Genomic DNA, 21,158 nt, shown 5'->3' with positions numbered 1-21,158 from the left:
ATTCGGATTTACGTTTCATTAAGCTTTGCTTAAGTGAATTCCGCAGTTTCTCTTCCATGCCTGCAATGCAAAACAAATATATGCAGCTTTTCTTTTGTTGTTCATGCTTTTTTTGTTTTTTGTTTTGTTTGGCAAAAACAAGTCGGAGGCGACGTTGTAGCAGGACTAGTTTGCCCGCTGTGGCTTGCTTTTTGTTTGCTTTTTATGCAAATGCACAATTAGAGTGTGTGGTGAAAAGGAACACCTCCACGCTGTGTCAATGTGATATTTTTTTTTCTTTTCCTTTAGTCATGACTGAATTGAAATGCTGTATTGAGCAAAAGGACAAGAGATGACTGATTTCGGTGTAGCCTATTGAAGTGAATAGAAATGCAATTCATCTGTTCCAGCTCCAGAAGGAACCTATTTTACCTTATTTGTTGAAAATATAGTATAATAGCAAAATAAGTGAAAACATACTTTATTATAAAGCAATAACACGCATTCGCTTTTTGCATACAGTACCATTCTGGGATGTGGCAGCTTTTTTAGCGTTGCAGTAGCTCCAGTTAAAATGCAAAAAAAAAGAAAAAAAAAAGTAAATCAATAAATAAACAAAATAACCACATCAACATCAATTCCAAGCGTGAGTGTGACAAACATTTTTATCAATTTAAGTACAAGAACATTTCTAACCAATTAAAGAGGAAAACGGCTCCGCGGGATTCAAAGACAACATGTTTCTGGAAGCCCAAAAGAAATCATCAGAAAAAGAGTCCGTAACCTTCAAGGGGAGGAAAAAAAATCCTCTTCCTGTTTACTCGCTATAATAAAAATATCAAAGCGCTTATTTTGGTCAGTTCCAACCCGGCCGGCTTCATTACAATGAGCACTGGAAAAACAACACCGTCTTCACTCGAGGAAAACAACAAGCGTTTATGATGAAACGAGGTAAACAAAAATATGACACCTCGCTATAAACATGTGAGGGTTATCAGAACTCTACCGACTTTTATTTGAAGCCGACAAGACGTCGTCATGAAGGCCGGCAGTGTTCACAGTCTGCATTTTTTTAAAATAATGAGTTAAAAGGAGCTGCACACGAACAACATATCCCACAAAATAAAAAGATGTTCTTGGCTGTTGTAGAGCTCTGTTACAAATCTTGGATGAGCAGAATAATTGAATAAAGGATAAAGAATGATTTTGATAGTAGGGATATATTAGTATACAGTAGTTAGATTTTTTTGGGGGGGTGTACTGACCCCATTAGATAAAGGAAAGTAAGACACAATGCAGCTCAGCCTCGGGTTAGAGCACATCATGGCTAGACAGTAGGCCTATGTCAAACTCATTTAAAATGGCATCCATTGGAAAGAATATAATACCACTGCCGTGATGAAATGATTGTTGATTAATCACGTCTTGAACCAATTCACCAAATTGCTAATAAAACAATACATTTTTGTTGTGTTTTCCAAAAGCCAAAGCCAACCCCAATGTAAATACTGTAGGCCTATAATGTTTTGCGTCTCGTCAAGAGGTTTTGGGTTCTCTGTTTCCTCCCACATTTCATACACAAGAATGATAGGGTCATCGATGATTACATCGTCTCTGTGAATGTTAATGTCTGTCTGTATTTACATTGTGATCGGCTGGCGACCAGTCCAGGTTGTTATCCAAAGTCGCTGTGATATACTCCAGCTCAACCGTCAAGCAAGTGAGGACAAGCGCTATAGAGAATGGCCGCATTATCCAAAATGCTAAGCTAACAGGTCTAGCTACAAGCAGAGGCACTGCTGCTTCATTCTTTACTCATTCACTGCCATTGACGGCTATAGATGTCAAAAATTCATTTGAACTATTTCTATTAGTTTAACATTTTTTCCCACTTTTGTTAACGAGAGTATAAAAACCTAAAAAAAAATGTTGTATTGTACATCTAGAACAGATATAAAATTTGTGATTAATCGTGAGTTTTTTTTGTTGTTTTGTTTTTAGTTGATCAGGGGCAGACAAAACAAGTTTTACTAATTTCTGTCCCCTTTCATTCTTTTGCTTTACTTGGAATTTGAATATTGTTTTTTATTGTCTTTTTTCTTTCAAAAAATAATGAAATAAATTGATTGATTGAGTTAACTATAATGAAGTCATGCCGTTGCCTGATGCCCCTAATTTTTTATAATATTTTCTTGAAAAAAAAAGATGATTAAAATAAAAAAGAAAAAAAGAAGAAAAGATTATTAAGAATTAGGAGCGTCAGGGGATTACATTTTTTCCGTAATTAATCGCATGACTTCACTAGTTGACTCACGATTAATCAAATTTTTTTAATATCTGCTCTAAATGTACAATAATTTTTTTTCTAGGTTTTCATACTCTTTTTAACGAAAGTGGAACAAATGTTAAACTAATAGAACTAGTTCTAGACGTCTATAGCCGTCAATGGCAGTGAATGAGTTAAGAACAACATGATGTCAGCTGTAGGAGTTTTAGCTACATTCACCATAACCTCTGCTACGACAGCACTAAACTGCCTAAAACAAAACTGGAATTCATACAATAATTTTGAACATTCATAGTGAGCTCCTCTTGTCTTTTTACATGATTTTTTTCCCCTCCATGGATTGTCAAACAAAGTGTCAAATGCCTTTTTAGCACAGACCAAAATTGCTGTGCTTTTCCATTAAATCTTTTTAGTCGTTATTGCATTTTGCTAATTGTAAGTACACGTTCTTGAGATGTTGACTAGCGTTTCGCTAACGAGCGCAGACGTAGCTCAAAGACACGAGACGCTGCGCTTTTCCACATCAATATTTAATACCCAAAACTTCCTAGCTAATCAGCGCTTCCTCTTTATGTGACTTCGAGGACTTGCGCGTTCCTCCTTTCGGCGTGCTGAGCATGTTTTGAAACGAGCGAAGTGTGGTAAACGGCTGATGAATATGCCGCTTGTTTTTGAAGGCCAAAATAGAAGCACGTTGTGAAAGATCACTGAACTTATTCTAGTTTTTGGGAAACGACGTAAAGCAAAGAGCAAAAGGCATTGCCATTAAATTCGCCGGCACGAATACAAGGTTGCCACTGAGATTTCAGCATTGACTGTATGATTGAATTTGATTATTTATTTACACTCGTCATCTTGTACAATCTGTATGTGACACACCGGGGCAATGTAAACTCCTTTGTGTTAGATGAACCCCATAAAGCAATAATCACCTACGTTCCAATTTCCTTCCTACTATGCAGCCTGCCGTGTCGTTCGTCTCCTCTTTACGTGCTGTGATAGGTCATTAAAGTGGTCTTGGAGCTGTGGAGTAAAGTACTGAATCATGTCTCCCCATTCCATCTGCTGGCACATGCTTAATCTGGAGCACAAGGGCTGGAGCGCATATGGCCGCCATTTAAGGTTTTATATAACAACTGGCAGCCAGTGGGGTTCAGTGGAAATTAATCTGATGACAGTGAGCTATAGATGGAGAGAAACAATGTGAAATAAACCATATTTGTTCCACCATTTTACTGATGGACCAATAGTTTTAGCGCTTGTTGTCTCATAAATACTGTATCGTGCAATTTATACAGCCCAATGCCTCAAGGATGTAAAATTTGATTTTTTTGGTCAACAAGTTGCACAAGAGCTGACCATCAAAGTTAATTGACCACTATTTTGCTTATTATTTTTCTTATTTCTTTGCAATGACAAGGCCATATACATCTTTGAAGATTTCTAGAGTTCAGAAGAGAAATCTTTACCTTCAAATATATTTGTCGAAACACAATAAATCTAAAACTTACAACACTTAGAAGTTTGATCTGCCTTCACAAATGACATGTGAGTTGTTGTCAAAGGCCTAAATCTGCGCGGAGGCTGGATAGACCTTGTTTTGGTATTTTCACAGATACATGCAATTGGTCGCAGTGTGACAGATTTAAATCGGGGGTCTTCCATGCCACAATACCCAGTGTGTTAAACCAAGCAGATTTTGTTTTCAATGAAGCTTGGTGCACTTGTTGATAGTGACCTCACAACACTAAATCTCAAATTTTAGGTCAATCGGAGCTGGGGTTTGGGAGCCAAATTTTGAAATTTTCAACAAAAAAAAGCCAACTTCCTTTGAACCCTTATAGCTCTGGAACTACCCGGTCATTTTTCACAAAATAGGTAATTTTGGAAAGTGAATTCAACAAGGATTCCAAATCCTGGTGCATATTTTAGTAATTTTTAGACCTTTTGTTTTTGTTGGATTTGTGGATCACTTGATCTTCACACAATTTTTTTCATGAAATGTAATCGCTCACATGTTCTCTAACATATATAAAAGTGTCTGAAATGTAACATTTTGTGGTTGGTGTCAATATTGAGTCAAAGTATACATACCCTCAGATATTCATTGAATATTCATTGAAAGTTGAATATTCATGCCCTGAATTAGCGCAAAACTTCAGTTTGGATTATTCAAGTCAAGATCAGACTAAATGGTTGACTTTTTGTTTTCCTTTTTCGTTGGCTCTTGCGATGAGAGGGAACCTACTCCTACTCATCAAGTGAGAACTATCATGTCAAAACTGAAGGGGGATGCGTGACGGTCCAGATATGGTTCAATTAGCCAGTGGGGGCTTTGCACGAGAGCCATTCAATTGCAGTCTGGATGTGGTGGGGTGAACATTTCATTCATTCGGAGTTGCAGTTACCAGTCAGTAAAATCACAAAAAAGTCACTAAATGTGTTGCTTTTGGAAAAAATTGTCACAAAAATATAGCAACAGTGTCGCTAAGCTAGCAACCCTGATTATTCTGATTCAAAGTGTGACAAGTGGATATTAAATGTTCTATACATCTTTATCCATTCGTTGCCTTTTAATATTGATAATTATGTTTTCTGTATCTATGATGGAAAATTCTTACCAGAAAAGCTCCCTTTTGTATTTATTGCACAAAATAGTTTTTTTTTTCATTATATATATATATATATAAATAATTGTTTTAACTGTTGCCTTTGTTTTATATATTCAGATATTTCTTTTCACGTTGTGCTGGCCACAGCATGCCTTTTCCTTTGAATCTCTCCGGTCCTATTACAATGTTCTAATGGTGACCACTGCTGCGTATTTAATTAGCCATGTCCTTGTTCCCTCACAAAAGCACACACACCAAGCAGCATATGTTAGCACAATTAAAATGCAGCGACGGTAAATAATGAGTGGGATGTGCTTGTTTGTGTTTTATACATTTCAAAAGGCAATAAAGTAGTGTCGGGTTGGCGGGAGGAAGGAATTATTAATCACACAAATAAGTTCTGGCCATTAATTATAGCAATGGTTACTCTTGTAGGAATGGGCATGGTCATCGATTAATTGCTCATTAAGAATGCTGTCCGTTGTGTGGAATATATTGTTGATTAATTGTGTGAGGAAGTAATTGAGTCATAATGTTGTGCACTACTTGGCTGCAACTAGGAGAGGTGCAGATGATTAACTAGTTTGTTGTCTGAAGAAGTGAGAAAAAACAAGACATGAAGAGCAAAGTTTAAAGTTGTATTTTATTCAGGAAAAGGAGCAAGACGAAACAAATTAATGTTACAAAATAACATTTGTATTTTTTTTTTTGAATGTTGTGAAAGTGCTGATTCTGTTTTCTTCTTCTAGTGTGTCACCCAAATTCGGGCTTTGATGAACTTTGAACATTTTGCGCCTTAACGCAAGTCAATCAGAGGATAAATATAGCTGAACCAATTAGACGACAGAAAAATGCTGACATCACTCTGAGAATGTGTGAGGGCAAAGAGCGGTGAATCTAAATATTCATTGGTTAAAAAAGAAATAGTGGGTGTGGTCGATGACAGAACTCAGGATTCTGGGCAATAGTGGCATGGCAACAAATCAAAGCTGAAATCTGATTGGGTGAAAAACAAACTCACAAAGACTAGAAGCTACGCAACCAACACACTATGAAATGACGACAAAAGACTGTTGGAAATATATTAAATACATTGCTTCTGATAGATTTGGGGCCAGCGGTGAAGGTCTGAATGCGCTGTTGCACGCCACCGGATAAAAGTGGTAACACGCGGATTATGAGGGAAAAAAGGTCAAAGTGAGAGGATTAAAGCTGTAATTTTCATATGTGAATAATATTTTAAAAATAGCTATTAATCAACGCGTTTTCCACATATGCTTTAGTCAATTTGAGTCAAAATGCGCTAATTGTTTTCATTTAGCTTCATCTTGAAACCAGTGAAAGTGGTGAAGCCTTTGAATAGCATCACAGTAATGATGGATTAGCATATGTTTTTTTTTGAATGACACCAAATACACAATCATAAAAATTCGAGCTTAGAGAAATGGCAAATCTCACTTTTTTGTCTATTTGTGTGGAAATGAAAAATGCCGCTAGTGTGTGCCATTTCACACATTCTCCAGGCAGATAATGTTCCATCCAATGGCGGCTTCTTACCTGAATGTCTAATCACGCTTAGACGTTTTAGTTCCTGAATATGCCAGGCGCGAGCTATTGACTCGATGACAGTGCATCTGCTTTAGCGCTTCAGCATGGCAGACAGCTGTAGAAAACCTGGCACTTTTATCCTCAGGCTTAGAGGTGCTCTGCCACGAAGTAACAGGGATTTCTCTATCTCTTGTTTCTTTGACGCGCGTCTCGGCGGTCTCATGAGTAAACGCCGCAAAAGCTCCCACGCAAATATTTTGTAAGCTCAATCTGGCAGATACATTTGTATGTTTTTCACTCCTGTCAAATGTGATTGTTGTCACCTTAAGGGAAAGTTTAGCAAATAGTGATGGGGAAAGTGGAACATTTTAAATTGACCCAAAAAGAAATGAAAAGCCTTGTGTACTGTTTTGACCTTTTTTTAACATATGCTGAACTTCAAATGTTTTTGAATACTTTGACTTCTAGAACTATGCAGGTGCATGAAGTGCAAGATTTTCAACGCGGATAGTTTGTAAGCAATTCAGCTAACTGCATTTGCAGTAGTATTAATTTTATCAGCCATTTTAAAATTCGGCCTCAGGTTCAATCACGCGTGTTATTTTTTAACATAGTCAACCTCATCCCGTTTTTATTTAGTCCATTTTTGGTCGGCTATAAATCTGGCATTTTAGTCTTTATTTTAGTCCAAGAAAAACTGTCAATGTTTTAGTTAGGACAATCATTTTACCCCTGTATATTTTTTGTCAGCAGATAATGAGGAACATTTCGGATCTAAAACTATTTCACATAACATTTTCTTTCATCTTTTTGATGAAAAAAAACTTGACATACAAGTAGAGTATATCAACAAGTGGATACTATGGCTCCATGCCATGAGCTAGTAAGTTAGCCAGCATTAGTTAGCTGTCAGATTAACATTATTGTTGGAACGTTATAGCCGTTGGATTAATGTTGTATTATAACTTTTTTTTTTTTCAGCCGTTCACCGTGAATCCAGTGGTGAGACACAACAAAAAATCTTTAGTAATATGATTTGAAATTATTAACCAAGTGGTATTAACTAGTGACCAATGCAGGGTGCAGTCTTTTTCTTGCCCAAGTTCAACTGGGATAGTCTTCTAGCCCGCTGTGACTCTGACTTTCTGCCCTCTAAAATTCTAGGGGTGGGATTATTTGGGCACCTCACGATTTGATTACGATTCAGGGGCTACGATTCAATTGTAAAATAATAATAATTTTTTTGAATGATTGAATTATTTTATTTGCTCAAATAGTATTATAATAATAATAAATATTGATGCACTTTTTCACAACACGTGTTTCTATTTGTCTCACTATTATTATTTTTCCCACTGAAACGGTTTCTGTATCAGCAGCTTAACAGTACATCCAGTGTTTACCAAAATAAAAAGCCTGTCCTGTTCGACCAAGGCCAAAAACATCAGAACCCCTGTATAGAATTATTTGCTGACATGATTGTTTTCATTGTGTCACATTCAGGGAATTTGCACGTTGGAAGGTGAGGAACACAGCGATCGAGAGGCGGGACCTGATCCGGAACCCCGTGCCGCTCATGCCTGAGTTCCAGCGCAGCGTCCGCCTGCTGGGTCGCAGACCGACCACGCAGCAGTTCATCCATACCATCATTAAAAAATATGGCACCCACATTCTCATCTCGGCCACGCTGGGAGGTAAGATGGCTTCACTGCTTTGGTTAATGATTAAGGGGGAATGTTTAAAAAAAAATACCTTGAAGTGCCTCTTTTATGTGACTAGCTAACATCCAGACCTGGTGCCATCATACACACTGATCAGTAGGCCAGCTTTAATGAGCAAATGATCATCCTCTGGCATTCAGTTGCTTCTCTTCATAGTGGCCAAATAACTAAATAACTAAACTGTCAAAGTCCGGTCGAGGTCAAACACAATGAAAAATCATTCTTGCCAGCTTGCTTATTGGATACAAAATGGAAAGGAAGAAAAAAATGTTTGAACCAATCAACATATTATAAAAAGTCAAACTCCTCTGATTTAAACCTCTGGAATACTTTTTGATTTCCTTTGCCCTCCAGGAAAGCAGATGAATTGTCTTTGTATTTTGTGTTCTTTGGACTAAAGAACACATTTTGTTTGGAAGGAGACTTTAACCTCTAACATTTTCAAAAATTAGAGTGCCAGGTACCAAGTTCACCAAAACTTCAAAATATGCGGCTCAGAATCAATAATTCCCAAATATATAGATTTCATGACCTGATTTGGTGTATGAAAGCCTACACCCGCTCCCTATTTTCCATGAATGGTGGCGGTCTCACAGTAAAAAGAAAATATTTCAAAAAGCTTGATTTCTCCGTATTTTGGTCCAAAACAGAGCATTTGGGTGAAACTAACCTATATTCTATTGTTGATTACTGAAAAACAATAAGGTAGAAACAAACTCAACAAAAGATGAGAGTTCAATCTTTCATTTGGTAGTATCTGTGTTTCCATAGTCCAAACACATAATTTTCTGTGGACCTTGAAAGATCAGTCAAAATGCTTAAATCAGCTGGCACCCACATATCCTCTTTTCTGAAAATGCTTGGCAGTCAAAGAGTTAAAGAACAAAACATAAATTAAAAACACATAAACACAACTCATTCATATTAGTGTTACATCTATTTCGTTTTTTGTTTTGTCTTATCAAAACAGCAACAATTTTTTTTGTTAAGTCACATTATTTATTTATGTATTTTATTTATTTATTCATTCATTCATTCATCCATTCATTCATTCATTCATTCATTCATTTATATATATTTTTTCTTTATTTATGTCACATTATTTATTTACATTTTTAGTTTACTCACATTATTTTTATTTTAAATGTTTAAAGAACAAAAACAAAAATTCAAAACATAAAAGAAATGCAAACAATATTTTGTACAAAAATGTAACAAAAAAATGTGTTTGCGTTTCTGAGGAAGAAACAATCTCCACACTTTAGAGAGATGTATTTTTCAACTTTGAAAGTAAAGTAGTACATAATTACACCCACAATTATCCAGACCTAAATGTTAAATATCAAATCAATTTTATTAGTCATTTGAGGAAACACAATCTTGTTCACCGTTCTCCTGGTAACTTCTATCATAAGTAACCAATGATGCATTTTGGGGCATGTTTGATTCCTATTCATTCATATTTCCTTTTTCTTTTTACGTCCAAACCATCCAAAACATTGTCTATTAACCTTGAGGCCCTTTTGTCTGAAGTTGCAGGTCAATACACTTGATACAATCTCGCTCTTGGGATTGCCCATTAAAGAACACAGTTATAGAGGACAATAAAGGTGCTCAGCAGGCTAGTAATCAAGAAGAAGAGGCTAATGCTCTGTGTGACCATCTACACTTTTATGCTCTCAAGAGTCATTATACACCAGGGTAAGGAGGAAGTGAATTTTCACAGGCAACTTAAATTTCACTGGTCAAGTGTAAAGAGTGCCATTAGTGGTTTGCCCATTTGCGTGTAATATGGAACCAAATAGAACTGTAGAATACATTGACCCCAAATCAAACTCACTATGTTACTCACTAGGCCACACCTCTTAACTCATTCACTCCTAGCCATTTTCACTGAAGCAAGCCCCTTCGCTCCCGGCTGTTTTACTGGATTTTGACTGATTTTGCATGGCCCACAGAATATTGTGTTCTATTGTTATAAAAACATGGAACCTACCAAAAGAAGGATTAGAGTCTCCTCTTTCATCTGAAAAAAAAGTATATTTGCATCTGTTTCCGTTTTGCAGCAAATAGCATTTGAATATAGCTAAGTTTCATCAATATTTACATTCCGGTTGAAAGCACTGGCAAGAAGAGCTTGTTACAACATGGCCCTGGCTGATCTCTTACACTCTGATGCCACCTGCTGGCCGTTTTTTGTAATAAATACTATTGCTTTAATTCACTACTTCATGTCAGAAGCTTCATCAAAGCCTTCTGCATGCTCTTACATAAAACATTTATAAATACCCTTTCTAATGCATTGACATGCTACATTTCTTTCATTAAAAACAGTTTACAAAAAAAAACAGTGATGTTATTGAGGGTGCTGGAACAGATTAAATTAATTTCAATGGAGAGTTCTGATTCATGAGCCTTGGTCAGGGAACAAATTAAATTTGAAAGTCAGCTTCCACTATGTAGCATGAATGACAGGCCACTTAAGATCTTTGGGCAAATACTAAGGAAATGCTGAGTTTTTCCTTTTATTGGAACGTTTGGACTTTACCTGACCCGAAGCGAAGGTTCAATCAGGTGCGAACGTATACTTTTAATGGCTGAGAACAGAAACTCGTAGTGTACATACAGCGCTCATTTTATGCTTTTTGCGATGGCGAGGGATTTACTACACTACTGGGCCGGTATATAAACGTTAGAGGCTGCTACGGCTATGACATTTACCATGGCGGACGGATCGGCTATTGTGCTAAAGCTTTTTCAGATGCACCGTATTTCATCAAATATTTCCATCCCTCTCGTAGATGCCGTAACTAGTAACCGGGCATGCCAGTCACTTGACCTAAATACTTAATTGTGGGCTCACTGCTCACACTTTTGCTAACAAAAACAGCGGCACTGAATTACATAAACATTCAGGCTGTGTTAAAGATAAGCTTTATGGAGATGGTGTCTTTTGATGTTTGTTTTTTTTGTCGTTTCTTGATACTTTGCTTATGTCAAGTTTTAGTATCATTCAGCTCAAAAAAGCTTAGCCAATTCAAACATCATTGTTAACAAAATCATCAGTATCTACCAAAAGATGTAAAAATTCTCTAATGTGATCTGCCACATGGCCAGTCATGTATGACCATATTTATATTAAGATGAGCTTACTACTCTACTCTTTGTGTTGTCTTATTGTTTTTCTGCTCTAGTCATCTTATATTCTTAAACTCCAGTTTAATTGTAATTTATACAGTATTATTTTAACTTAATATATTTCCTCAAATAACCTTCTTTAGGTCTCTCTTTTTCGTGTCAAAAAAAAAAAACTCCTTTGCCTTAGTTTATAGATGCTGTCACATACAGTCATGAATAGAGCTGAGGTTAACTCTTGCTTGCTAACTCTTGATTAACCCTTGCTAACCAAAAGAGCAGCTCCTACAAAACGGTGTCTGACTTGTGGTTCCTCCACAATGTTCCATTTTCTTAACCGCATTTCCTCACAAGGGTTGCGGGGGGCGCTGGAGCCTATCCCAGCTGGCTTCGGGCAGTAGGCGGGGTACACCCTGAACTGGATGCCAGCCAATCGCAGGGCAGGTTCTTAGCATATATAGTCAAAAAAAAATCCCAATATTTTTACTTTATATTTTCATTTAGTGAGTGTTTAGCATAATTTTGGGTGGGAGTGTGGGGTTGATTTTAGGGCTTACTTGCATTTCATTGAGTGTCAATTATATGCCAATTTTGGCTGTTTGTGGGCTGGGACAGTCCCAATGCCCCACAAATAAAGGGGGGCGACTGTACGGTAAATAAAGACGGTGATTGGTTATTTTTATTTTTTTTCAAACTCGATCATCAATCGACATTCAAAATCCAGAGCCCACTTGGACTCTGTTGCTAACCAAAACAGTAGCACCTACCCAACCATATGAATAATCTCTGATATGATCTGACATGTGGTTGCTCCACAGTGTTGTTCTCTCGATGCTTCTCTGTATTTCCCATAATAGCACCATAATAGAAAATGATCACATCCCCACTTATGCACACCTCCACCTTGCCAAAATGGATGGCTCCTTCTATCATTAAAAACCTCTCATATGTTAGCATTAATGCTGTTTACTCACTATGGCTCCTATGTAATCTTGTACGAAATGTTCCAGGTATTGACTGGAAGGAAAAAAGTGCACAATTAGAATGAGTACATTTTCTCCTGCATAAGGGCTGCTAGGAATAAAAGGGGGGGGGGGACCTTTATCTGACAAGTCGCACAGTGGAATTTAAACGCAAGTGATTGATTCAGAGCGCCGAACCTGTTGAACAGAACGAGCGGGTTGTCAAGTAGATTACTCCTTTAGCGTCAACAAGCAGCACAATATAGATTTCGGCTGAGGGGAAAGAGAGCGAGAGCGAGAGCTCATTCCGCTTCCCTCTCGTAAACGCACAACCTGTGATTGGATCCGAGGTGCTTTCGTTGCGACAGTCCACTGTGCTCAGTGGCACCCTCACAGAAATGGTTTATTGAAATGACTCTGCCGTGGTCGCGGGGGATTGTTTTGCAGGAACGTGGTGGACCATGATTTTGGAGGGATGTGAAGGAGAATCAAGCGAAAGTGGACCACGCTGCTACTTTTTGGCACGTCACTTCAGGTCGTTGTGTTGTTCCGTAGTTGCACTTGAAATGCTCAGACATGGTTGGAAATTCGGCTTAGATTCGTACAACTCAATTCAAGCAGCAATTGGACCGAATTAAGCAATGAATCCACCCAAGAGAAAACTACAGTGAACCCCCGATTATCTGCGGTTTGATATTTTCAAATCCAGATAGAATAGCGCGTTTTGTGCCACTCTGAGATGGAATGCAGCCGACTTCCAGCCAATGGAAGTGGCTCCCATCATTCCTATTAAAATCAGGGTGTGTGCACACATCTTTGATATTCCGGAAGCAAAAATGTACCCGTTGGGGTCTGAGAGATTTTGCATTTATATTTATTTATATTTTAGCACAAATTTAGATGATAATGACAATAATTCAGTGAATTGATTTCTACAATGATTCAGAGAGATTTTCCCACACTGTTGTCATATTTATGAATGAATGACAAATCTGTCTGCATGTGCCTCAATCAAATTCACCAAAATCACATTACACCACCTGCACCACCATTGAGAACTGATTTTTGCGAGTCTGCTTGAACTGCCCTAGCTCAAGACATGACAGAGCACAGAGAAACCATATGAGGAAAAACACCCAAGGGGAGCCCATATGGTCATTGCTTGCGATTTCTTGCAATGTTTTTGTGTATTAATGTTCTCCCTATATTGTGGATTTTCACTTACACTGTTTGGAGCATATCCGCACAGTGAAAACAGTAATTGTCCTTTTTTTAAACTGAAAAGTAAATACATAGAAAAAAAAAAACACAGAAAAACATACATCTTATTGGTTCAAGACCTACAGTTATAACAGTGGACATTTCCTCAATAAAATCTTGAGTATTTTTCATAAACATGCGGTAGTGGTGATTTGTGAAGCTTTTATTCACTATTTTTGTTCTAATCATACACGTGTTATGCAGAATAATTTTTCACATGCTTCCTAACACCCACCTTGCATACATAAAAGCATCGTTTTTTTTCTTTTTCCTGAATGAAAAAGAGCATCCATTAGCCCTTCTCAATTGAGTGCCATACATTTGTCGTCGTACAATTTAATGCTTCCCCATAAAGTGGTCCACACATGTAGCATTAACATGGAATGGAGGGCGCCAGCCTTCCATTACTTTAAAACTCTACTTGCACTCTAAACCCTCTTTGACGTCACCATACATACATGCATACAAAAAAAAAAAAAATCATTACTTACTGGTGGGGGGCTTTCAAGGTGATACACTACATTGTTTTTAAACTGTTTAAACAACAGGTCCACCCAAGCGCGTTCATTGTGTTTACGGGCTAGCAGGGTGGTCTGTAATAGTAATTTGTTGCCAGAGTAGAGACAATAACCACAAATATTTATGAAGCTTCACGCAACGATAACTTAATGTGGGTATATTATTAGTGCACAGCAGCAGAATTGAAGTGGGGTGCACACATACGGATTTTTAACATCTTAACAGATTTTTAAAATGCAAGAGACTCCATACATAATGAAAAACAAAAATGAAAAAAAATGTGTGCTTGCTGCTCTTATAGTATGTGGTGGCCTCCTCTCATAAGTAGTACCAAGAGCGACCTGTGAGAGGCAGCACGTGCCATCCAGACTACTAGAAAATACAAAGAAGAAGAAATAGAGGGAGCTAGGCTAACTATTAGCACCCACTGAACACAATCAGTTCCTGCTTTATTTGTGTCCAGCAAGGGTGCGAGCTTCAGATCACTTCCTAATAGGGTGTCATTCTGTTTCACGTACAATGATGGAATCCGAAAGTCCCATTTATCATTATCTTGTATATGTACCCCTCTTTAGACAGTAAACTAGTTCAGAGTGGATCGAGAGTGCACAAAAACTGCTTTAAGACATGACAAACCCATATTCAATTTTAAAAAATTGTTTCAACAACTTAATCATCACACATTTTTATGAAAACTAAGACTAGCATTTTTTTTTCTGACGCTACTGACTTAAAACATTTTTCACATCAACTGTACAGAACAATAAATAATAATAATAATAATAATAATAACAATAATAATAATAATAATTATAATAATAATTATACATACATCTAAACAATATATAATGTCGAACAAACACAGAAGAAACAAGACAAAGGACAATAATCACAGATTCAAAGATTTTCTAAAAATAGTTTTTTTGTGTGATATCAGTACAGTCACAAATGTGTTTTGGAAGAGAGTTCCAGAAGGTGCTTCAACTGCTTTAAGACATGATTAACCATCAACTACTTGAAAAAAATTGACAGAATTTTTAATGGTCACTTTGGTCAGTTAAGTGGTTGTTGTCCTCATTCTTATACATGACCATTTTACGAGCAGATCGAGGAGGAATGATTTCTCTTAACACACTTCATGTGACAGGATAATTACCCAGGATAACAATTACAGACTCTGAAATGTACTGAAGTGCAAACTAAAACTAAATTTTTACTTTCAATTACTGTATGTACAATAGTTGTTCCCATAGCTTTGGTAATGTTGAACACAGGCTAACAAAAAATTTTAAATTAGCTAAAGCTAATATCTCAACGAGCGGCGGAGGCTTGTGAGGGAGTGCGCACGTAGTAAGGGTTGCTTTTTTTTTTGGCAGGCTTCATTCAAAGTTGCAAAGACACTAGCCAGACACTCTGAAACCCTCTTTATGCTCTCAAACTATTTTTCTTGTAGCAAATTTTGAACATGTTAGAGTGCCCATTGCCAGCCGGGAACTCGTTGCTAATGCTAACAGCTAGCTGCTATCCACTAACATCAGAGACTTGTGCCGTATCATACAATGACGGTGTGATTAGCTAGCAGTTTCTTAGCATCCTAAATTAGCGATCGAATAGGATTTCAGGACGGCGTTGTGTTGCTGATGGTAGCAACTATGTACGCGGGCCAACTTCAAAGTAAAGTCTTTATTTTGAAGTTAGCCTTTGCGTAAATGGCGTGTTACGTTATGGATGCAGCTTCGTTGGCATGTCTGAATGACGATGTCGGGACAAGAGGCAGAAAAAAAATCTCAGTCAGACAATGGGAAAAACATACTTAAGTACTTTCTTTCCACCTGTGCTTTGAACATTTGACACACTACGGGATAATTTCTCAGGATAATCTTTTAGAGACATCCAATAATCAGGCCTTTGCTGACTTTGATCGTAAGTAGCAAAAAAAAACCCTCAAATTTGGCTCAATTGTCAATGTGTGCACACCCCGCTTAAAGAACTTGGCATGGCGCCAAGTGCGGCAAGACAATTTTGTACTCCAACCAGGCACCAGACTGCTCGTCCCGGTCAGCACAAGTTAAGTGGCCAATTGAAATGCATCGCTTGGGGATGAATAAAACGTTGGAGGGCGCCGCAGATGTGAGCATGTGTGACACACTCCCCAACCCGGCTGAGGGCGTACGCATTTGGCTTTTTTGTTGAACCGCAGTCTTGGAAAGGCGAGGTCACGTGTGAGCCCGCGGGATTGAATCGGGGCTGTTTGCTTGTTTGCTCCTTGCGCTCGTCAGAATGGGATGTGGATAAACATGATGTTTTATAGAATGAGCAAAGCGCAAACCTTTTGAGAATGTGTCAACAAACAAATGTATGACATGCAAATCACCAGCGATTGCCGCCCGGCGGGTAAATATTTGGACCTGTTACGGCTCAGTGCATTCACATTTCAACCCCTGTTTGAAATGTCGTAGGTTTACAGCCTTTTCCCTGTTTGATTTAAATACAGTCCTCCAATGGCCATACACATTTTTCGGGAACAACAAGATAGAACAATGGTTTAATATTATACAGAATATGATGAGAATGTGTGGTTTCAATTGATTTAGGCTTTTTTATAACAATCCCGTTCGACTTTTATTTGTTTATGTTTGTGCTACATGCAGTGGTAGAAGCAGCAAACTACTGTTCATAAAAACATTCTGTTATTAATGTTCATTGTCCTGATCAACCAGGTGCTATTTTACATCGCAACAAATCCTGCTGGATGGTTATCGTCACACTCTCCCAGACGAGCTTGAAGGTGCAGTGACTTATGTTCTGAGCATAATCGAAATAGGAAGCGTTACCTTATTACAGCTGTTTGAAACTCTCATTAGAGGTGAGAAGTCTCTTTTGGTAAATTCCACTGGGCGTTTCACTCCAACAACAACTTTCCTCATTAGGTGGGCTCTTTATATATATATATATATATATATATATATATATTAGGGGTGTTGAAAAAATCGATTCGTCAATATATCGCGATATTACAGCGCGCAATTGTCTAATCGATTCGATATGCGGCCGAATCGATTTTTAAACATACATTTTTTACGGGAATATTCAACAAAACGTCTTACTTAAGGTTAGGATTCACACATTAAGCATGGAAGAATGTTATATTAATGGAACATTAAGCCTTAATATTTCATTTCAGTGCTGTTCAAACAGACTGCAACCTGTTTGTTAAATGCAGTGGCTCAATTATAAGCCTGAATTTTCAGATACATAAATAAATGTTAATACAAATCTTCCAATGTACATGTACAAGTTTAATGATTAGTATTTTCTAAATTTGAGTTGAGAGAATTTGAGATTCGCAATAGTCAATTTATAGATTCGCATCGGGATGAACCCCTATCGAATCGAATCGTGACCTATGAATCGTGATATGAATCGAATCGCCAGGTACTAGGCAAGTCACACCCCTTATATATATATATATATATATATATATATATATATATATATATATATATATTTTTTTTTTTTATGTGTTATCATATATATATATTTTTTTTACTTATATCTAAGGATATACTGTATATATATATATATATATATATATATATATATATATATATATATACAGTATATCCTTAGATACAAGTAATTTTTTTTTTAAAAAATTAGCTGCAGCTAACCCTGCAGTTGTTAAGTATTAAGGAAGCTTGGCAAGAAGAATATGACCGCCCCCCCGCCCCCCCGTGCAAATATAACCAGAAACTTGTGGCACAATGATAATGTGGGCACATTTTACACACAATGTATTGGCCTAACAAGCAAGTAATGCAATACACGCGCCCAGTGCCCAGTTATTTTCAAGTGATCAGAACATTGTAGGAACAGAACGCATGCATTCAGTTGACTTGCTATTTCTGTCATAGCATTGTCCTAGCACATGCATCCAGGGGCCTTTCTGTATGGACGCCATTCTTTTCACAGAACTAATTCCATCCTGACAGGGTAAAACTGGGCTCTTTATGGGCAATTGTGCAGATGCCAACTGGGGATAAAGAAGCAAACGTGGAGTTTCTTTCCTGGAAAAGTGGGGCATCTGGTTTCTCCAGCTTTTTTTTTTTTTTTTTTTAATGAGCATGACTAGAATGACAGAGAGAGTACCTCAGTTTTCTATTGACTCACTTGGAGTCATACATCATTTCAACTCTGCAAATCACATTTCTGTTTCTAGACCCTAAAATTGACCGAAAGATTCAATGAGCAATGTGTGAATTTCAGTAAAATGATGCAAAATTTCAATCACTATTGGTGTAGTGATGCACTTGCCTGGCGGCTGGTAGTTCACTCAATGAACAGTTCAAACATAATTGTGAATGTGTCTCTTTATGTTTTTGACTGGCGACCAGTCCAAGACTAAAGTAAATAGATGAATGGATGTATGATTTCATTCAGGCTTTTTCTATGCCAAAGCTTCCATTACACATTTACAAATTGGATATGGTACAAAAAAAATTAATTTATGCCACTTGAACCATCCTCATTCTTGTTAATGACTGACGTTATATATTCCCTTGTAGGGGAGGAGGCGCTGACGATGTACCTGGCCAAAAACAAGCTGGACAGGAAGCTCGCCAACGCCACTCAAAATGTGGAAGCCCTCCACCAGCTGGCCTCTTCCTACTTCATCGACCGTGACGGCACGATGAGAAAGCTGCACGAGATCCAGATCTCTACCAATGCCATCAAGGTTGGTTGCTCGTTAATAATAACTGTCAGAATGCTCTCTACAATGTGTTGACTACAATAGTAACTCTGCTAACCATTAATAAGCAGGTGTCACCAACATGGTGCCAGAGGGCAATTTGTAGCCCTTAAAGGGGCCTGTTCTATAAATATACTAGTGATGGTGCATTGGAATTTCCTCGGTTTGATATATAAGTTTTCATTCAAAAATGTGAAGACTTTATAGAAGTCTTTATAAAAATAGTGTTACATCTTGATATTTATGTTTCCTACCATAATAAATCATTGTTGATGCGGTATTGTGAGGAATCCTGAAACATGGATTTCATCATTACATATTCCTAATAACAATGAACAATAATTGTAGCAAATGTCTTATTTCAGAAGCACGTGTCAAACTGGTAGCTCTGCGTAAAAGTTGTATTACTGTCCCTAACACAAAAACAATAACTAGAGAAAGCACTCCGTAATCTATTGTATGCACCAATAACCTGATGACTAAAGGCAAATTATTATTATTATTATTATTATTATTATTATTACTGTTGTTTTTGTGGTGTTTTCATATTTCCATATGAAACTACTTGTTCTTGCATGATTATTCAATCTAAAGGCAGGAGGGAACAAATAGCACATTGTAATTTATTACAGCCAGCATGAAGCGTACACATCACGCCACACATAACACACTTTTTACATGTCGAAGGCGAGTGTGAGGAAAGGCCCATAATGCAATGCATGCGGCTGTATGTTGAATAAATAATACTGCCCAGGGCCCCAGAACAACAGGCCGCCTCTCTCCAATGACCTTGCCGGCACGTACATAAGTTATTAATTTTTTATTTTTTGAAAAGCAATACCATGAGCATTAAAGTTCCATGTGTCACTGCAGTAGGATGAATTATTCTGGGACGGTTGGCTTCTTGTATTTTTTTTGGACTAGAACTGACAACTGTCAGTTGGCCAAATGTAAATGTGAAATGTTGCCTTTTCCCATAATTCACCATATGCAAATTCACTTGTGCTAAAAATGTGTCCAGGATATGAATCATTTTAACCTTAATCAACAATTCATTTGAGGTAGGGAGAAACCTCAAGCATACACATTGAATACTGAATTCTTTCCTTCTTTTTTTTCCAAGTAAACACAATCAGTGCTAGATGGAATTACGTGACCCATACAAGCACTGAACAACAAGCTGCTTATTTCAAGCCCTGGCGCTCCAAATTATTTCGACGTATTTGGCTTTCGAAAGTCCCACAATCACGCAATTCTTAGATGGAATGAAACTAGAAATGGGCCGTAGCACAGAGAAAATGAAATGTCGCACTCCTTGCTACTTGTATTCGCCCTGTTTGAATGTAAATCATTTGAAATCTTTCAATCACCAGCGCCTGAGCTATGCGAACAAAAGAGTTAACATCGGTTTGAAATCCCTCATTCCTGCTCAAAACGGTAAAAGCGACAAAAGCTCGCAGGATTCAAGAAAATCCGCATTTTAAAGCTCTTCATGATGCTGGTTTCAGTTTTGATGACAGATGGTCTTTATTTGGAACTGTGTATGTGTATGCGGTGTGACATTAAACAGAAATATGATTTAAGAAATACATAAAAAATAATTACATTTAGTAATTGAAATGATGTCATACCTCATACAAGTGTTTCATTTTTAGAAAATGGAAAGGAAAAATGCTACATTGGGATATATAGGTATTTCTTTATGTGTTATCGTATTTCTTTTTATTTCAATTTTTTATTGTATGTATAAAAAATACCAGTGGTATCAGTACTTGGTATTGGTGACTACCAAGAGTTGATTACTCATTCTGGTCTAAAAAAAAAAAAAGAAGTGGTATCGAACATTCCTACATAGTATTAAAATTACAGGTCAAAATGACCTTTTTGAAATAGTTAGGTAAATAAAACAATTTTTTCCTTAAAACAAACAAACAAACTAGAATATTTCGTAAAGTAGAAAAGTTTATCATGTTAAGAATAAATAAATAAATAAATGTTAACATTCTTCTTTTGTTTTGATTCTTCTTTCTTAGTAAGTCACAGTGTCCCATCACTGGTTAGCAAATTTTAGAACAGACCAGTGTGCTACTCATGTTGTCCTTGGGGCTAACTCATACCTGCTGGCATATTTTTTCAGTACACTGCACATTAATCAACACAAAATTAATCTGTATTTGCATTATCTTGTCTTGCTTGCTTTCTCCTTCTCCCCCATTAAGTGCAGAGCTCATTACTGGTGACAACCAGTATTGAATCTATTGAAACCTTGACTTTTTAAATCCACGTAAAACCGTCAAAACGGTATTTGGCCCATGCCTAGTTGGCTGCAAAATTCCTGAAAATGATGGGAATTTATAGCAATTAAATTTTTGGTACTAATTAGAA

General features: G+C 37.2%; 1 protein-coding gene across 3 annotated transcripts in view; it reads left to right on the top strand.

Annotated features, from left to right (window-relative positions):
* brinp1 (bone morphogenetic protein/retinoic acid inducible neural-specific 1) overlaps positions 1-21,158 on the top strand; it is a 154,798-nt gene that overhangs the window by 63,386 nt on the left and 70,254 nt on the right. For 2 of the 3 annotated variants that reach the window (XM_086096940.1, XM_086096939.1), the window contains 2 exons: positions 7,930-8,120; positions 18,589-18,758. In XM_086096940.1, coding sequence (XP_085953066.1) covers positions 7,930-8,120; positions 18,589-18,758 — 361 coding nt within the window. Of the gene's footprint in view, positions 1-5,933; positions 6,070-7,929; positions 8,121-18,588; positions 18,759-21,158 lie in introns of those variants that run through there. The other variant, XM_086096941.1, reaches the window with a different exon arrangement.

The sequence above is a fragment of the Leptonotus elevatus genome, chromosome 15 (assembly GCF_054856555.1).
Source record: "Leptonotus elevatus isolate MCC_2025b chromosome 15, RoL_Lele_1.0, whole genome shotgun sequence".
Classification (NCBI taxonomy): domain Eukaryota; kingdom Metazoa; phylum Chordata; class Actinopteri; order Syngnathiformes; family Syngnathidae; genus Leptonotus; species Leptonotus elevatus.
The sequence above is the reverse complement of the archived record's forward strand: the minus strand, read 5'-3'. Positions and strand labels throughout refer to the sequence as shown.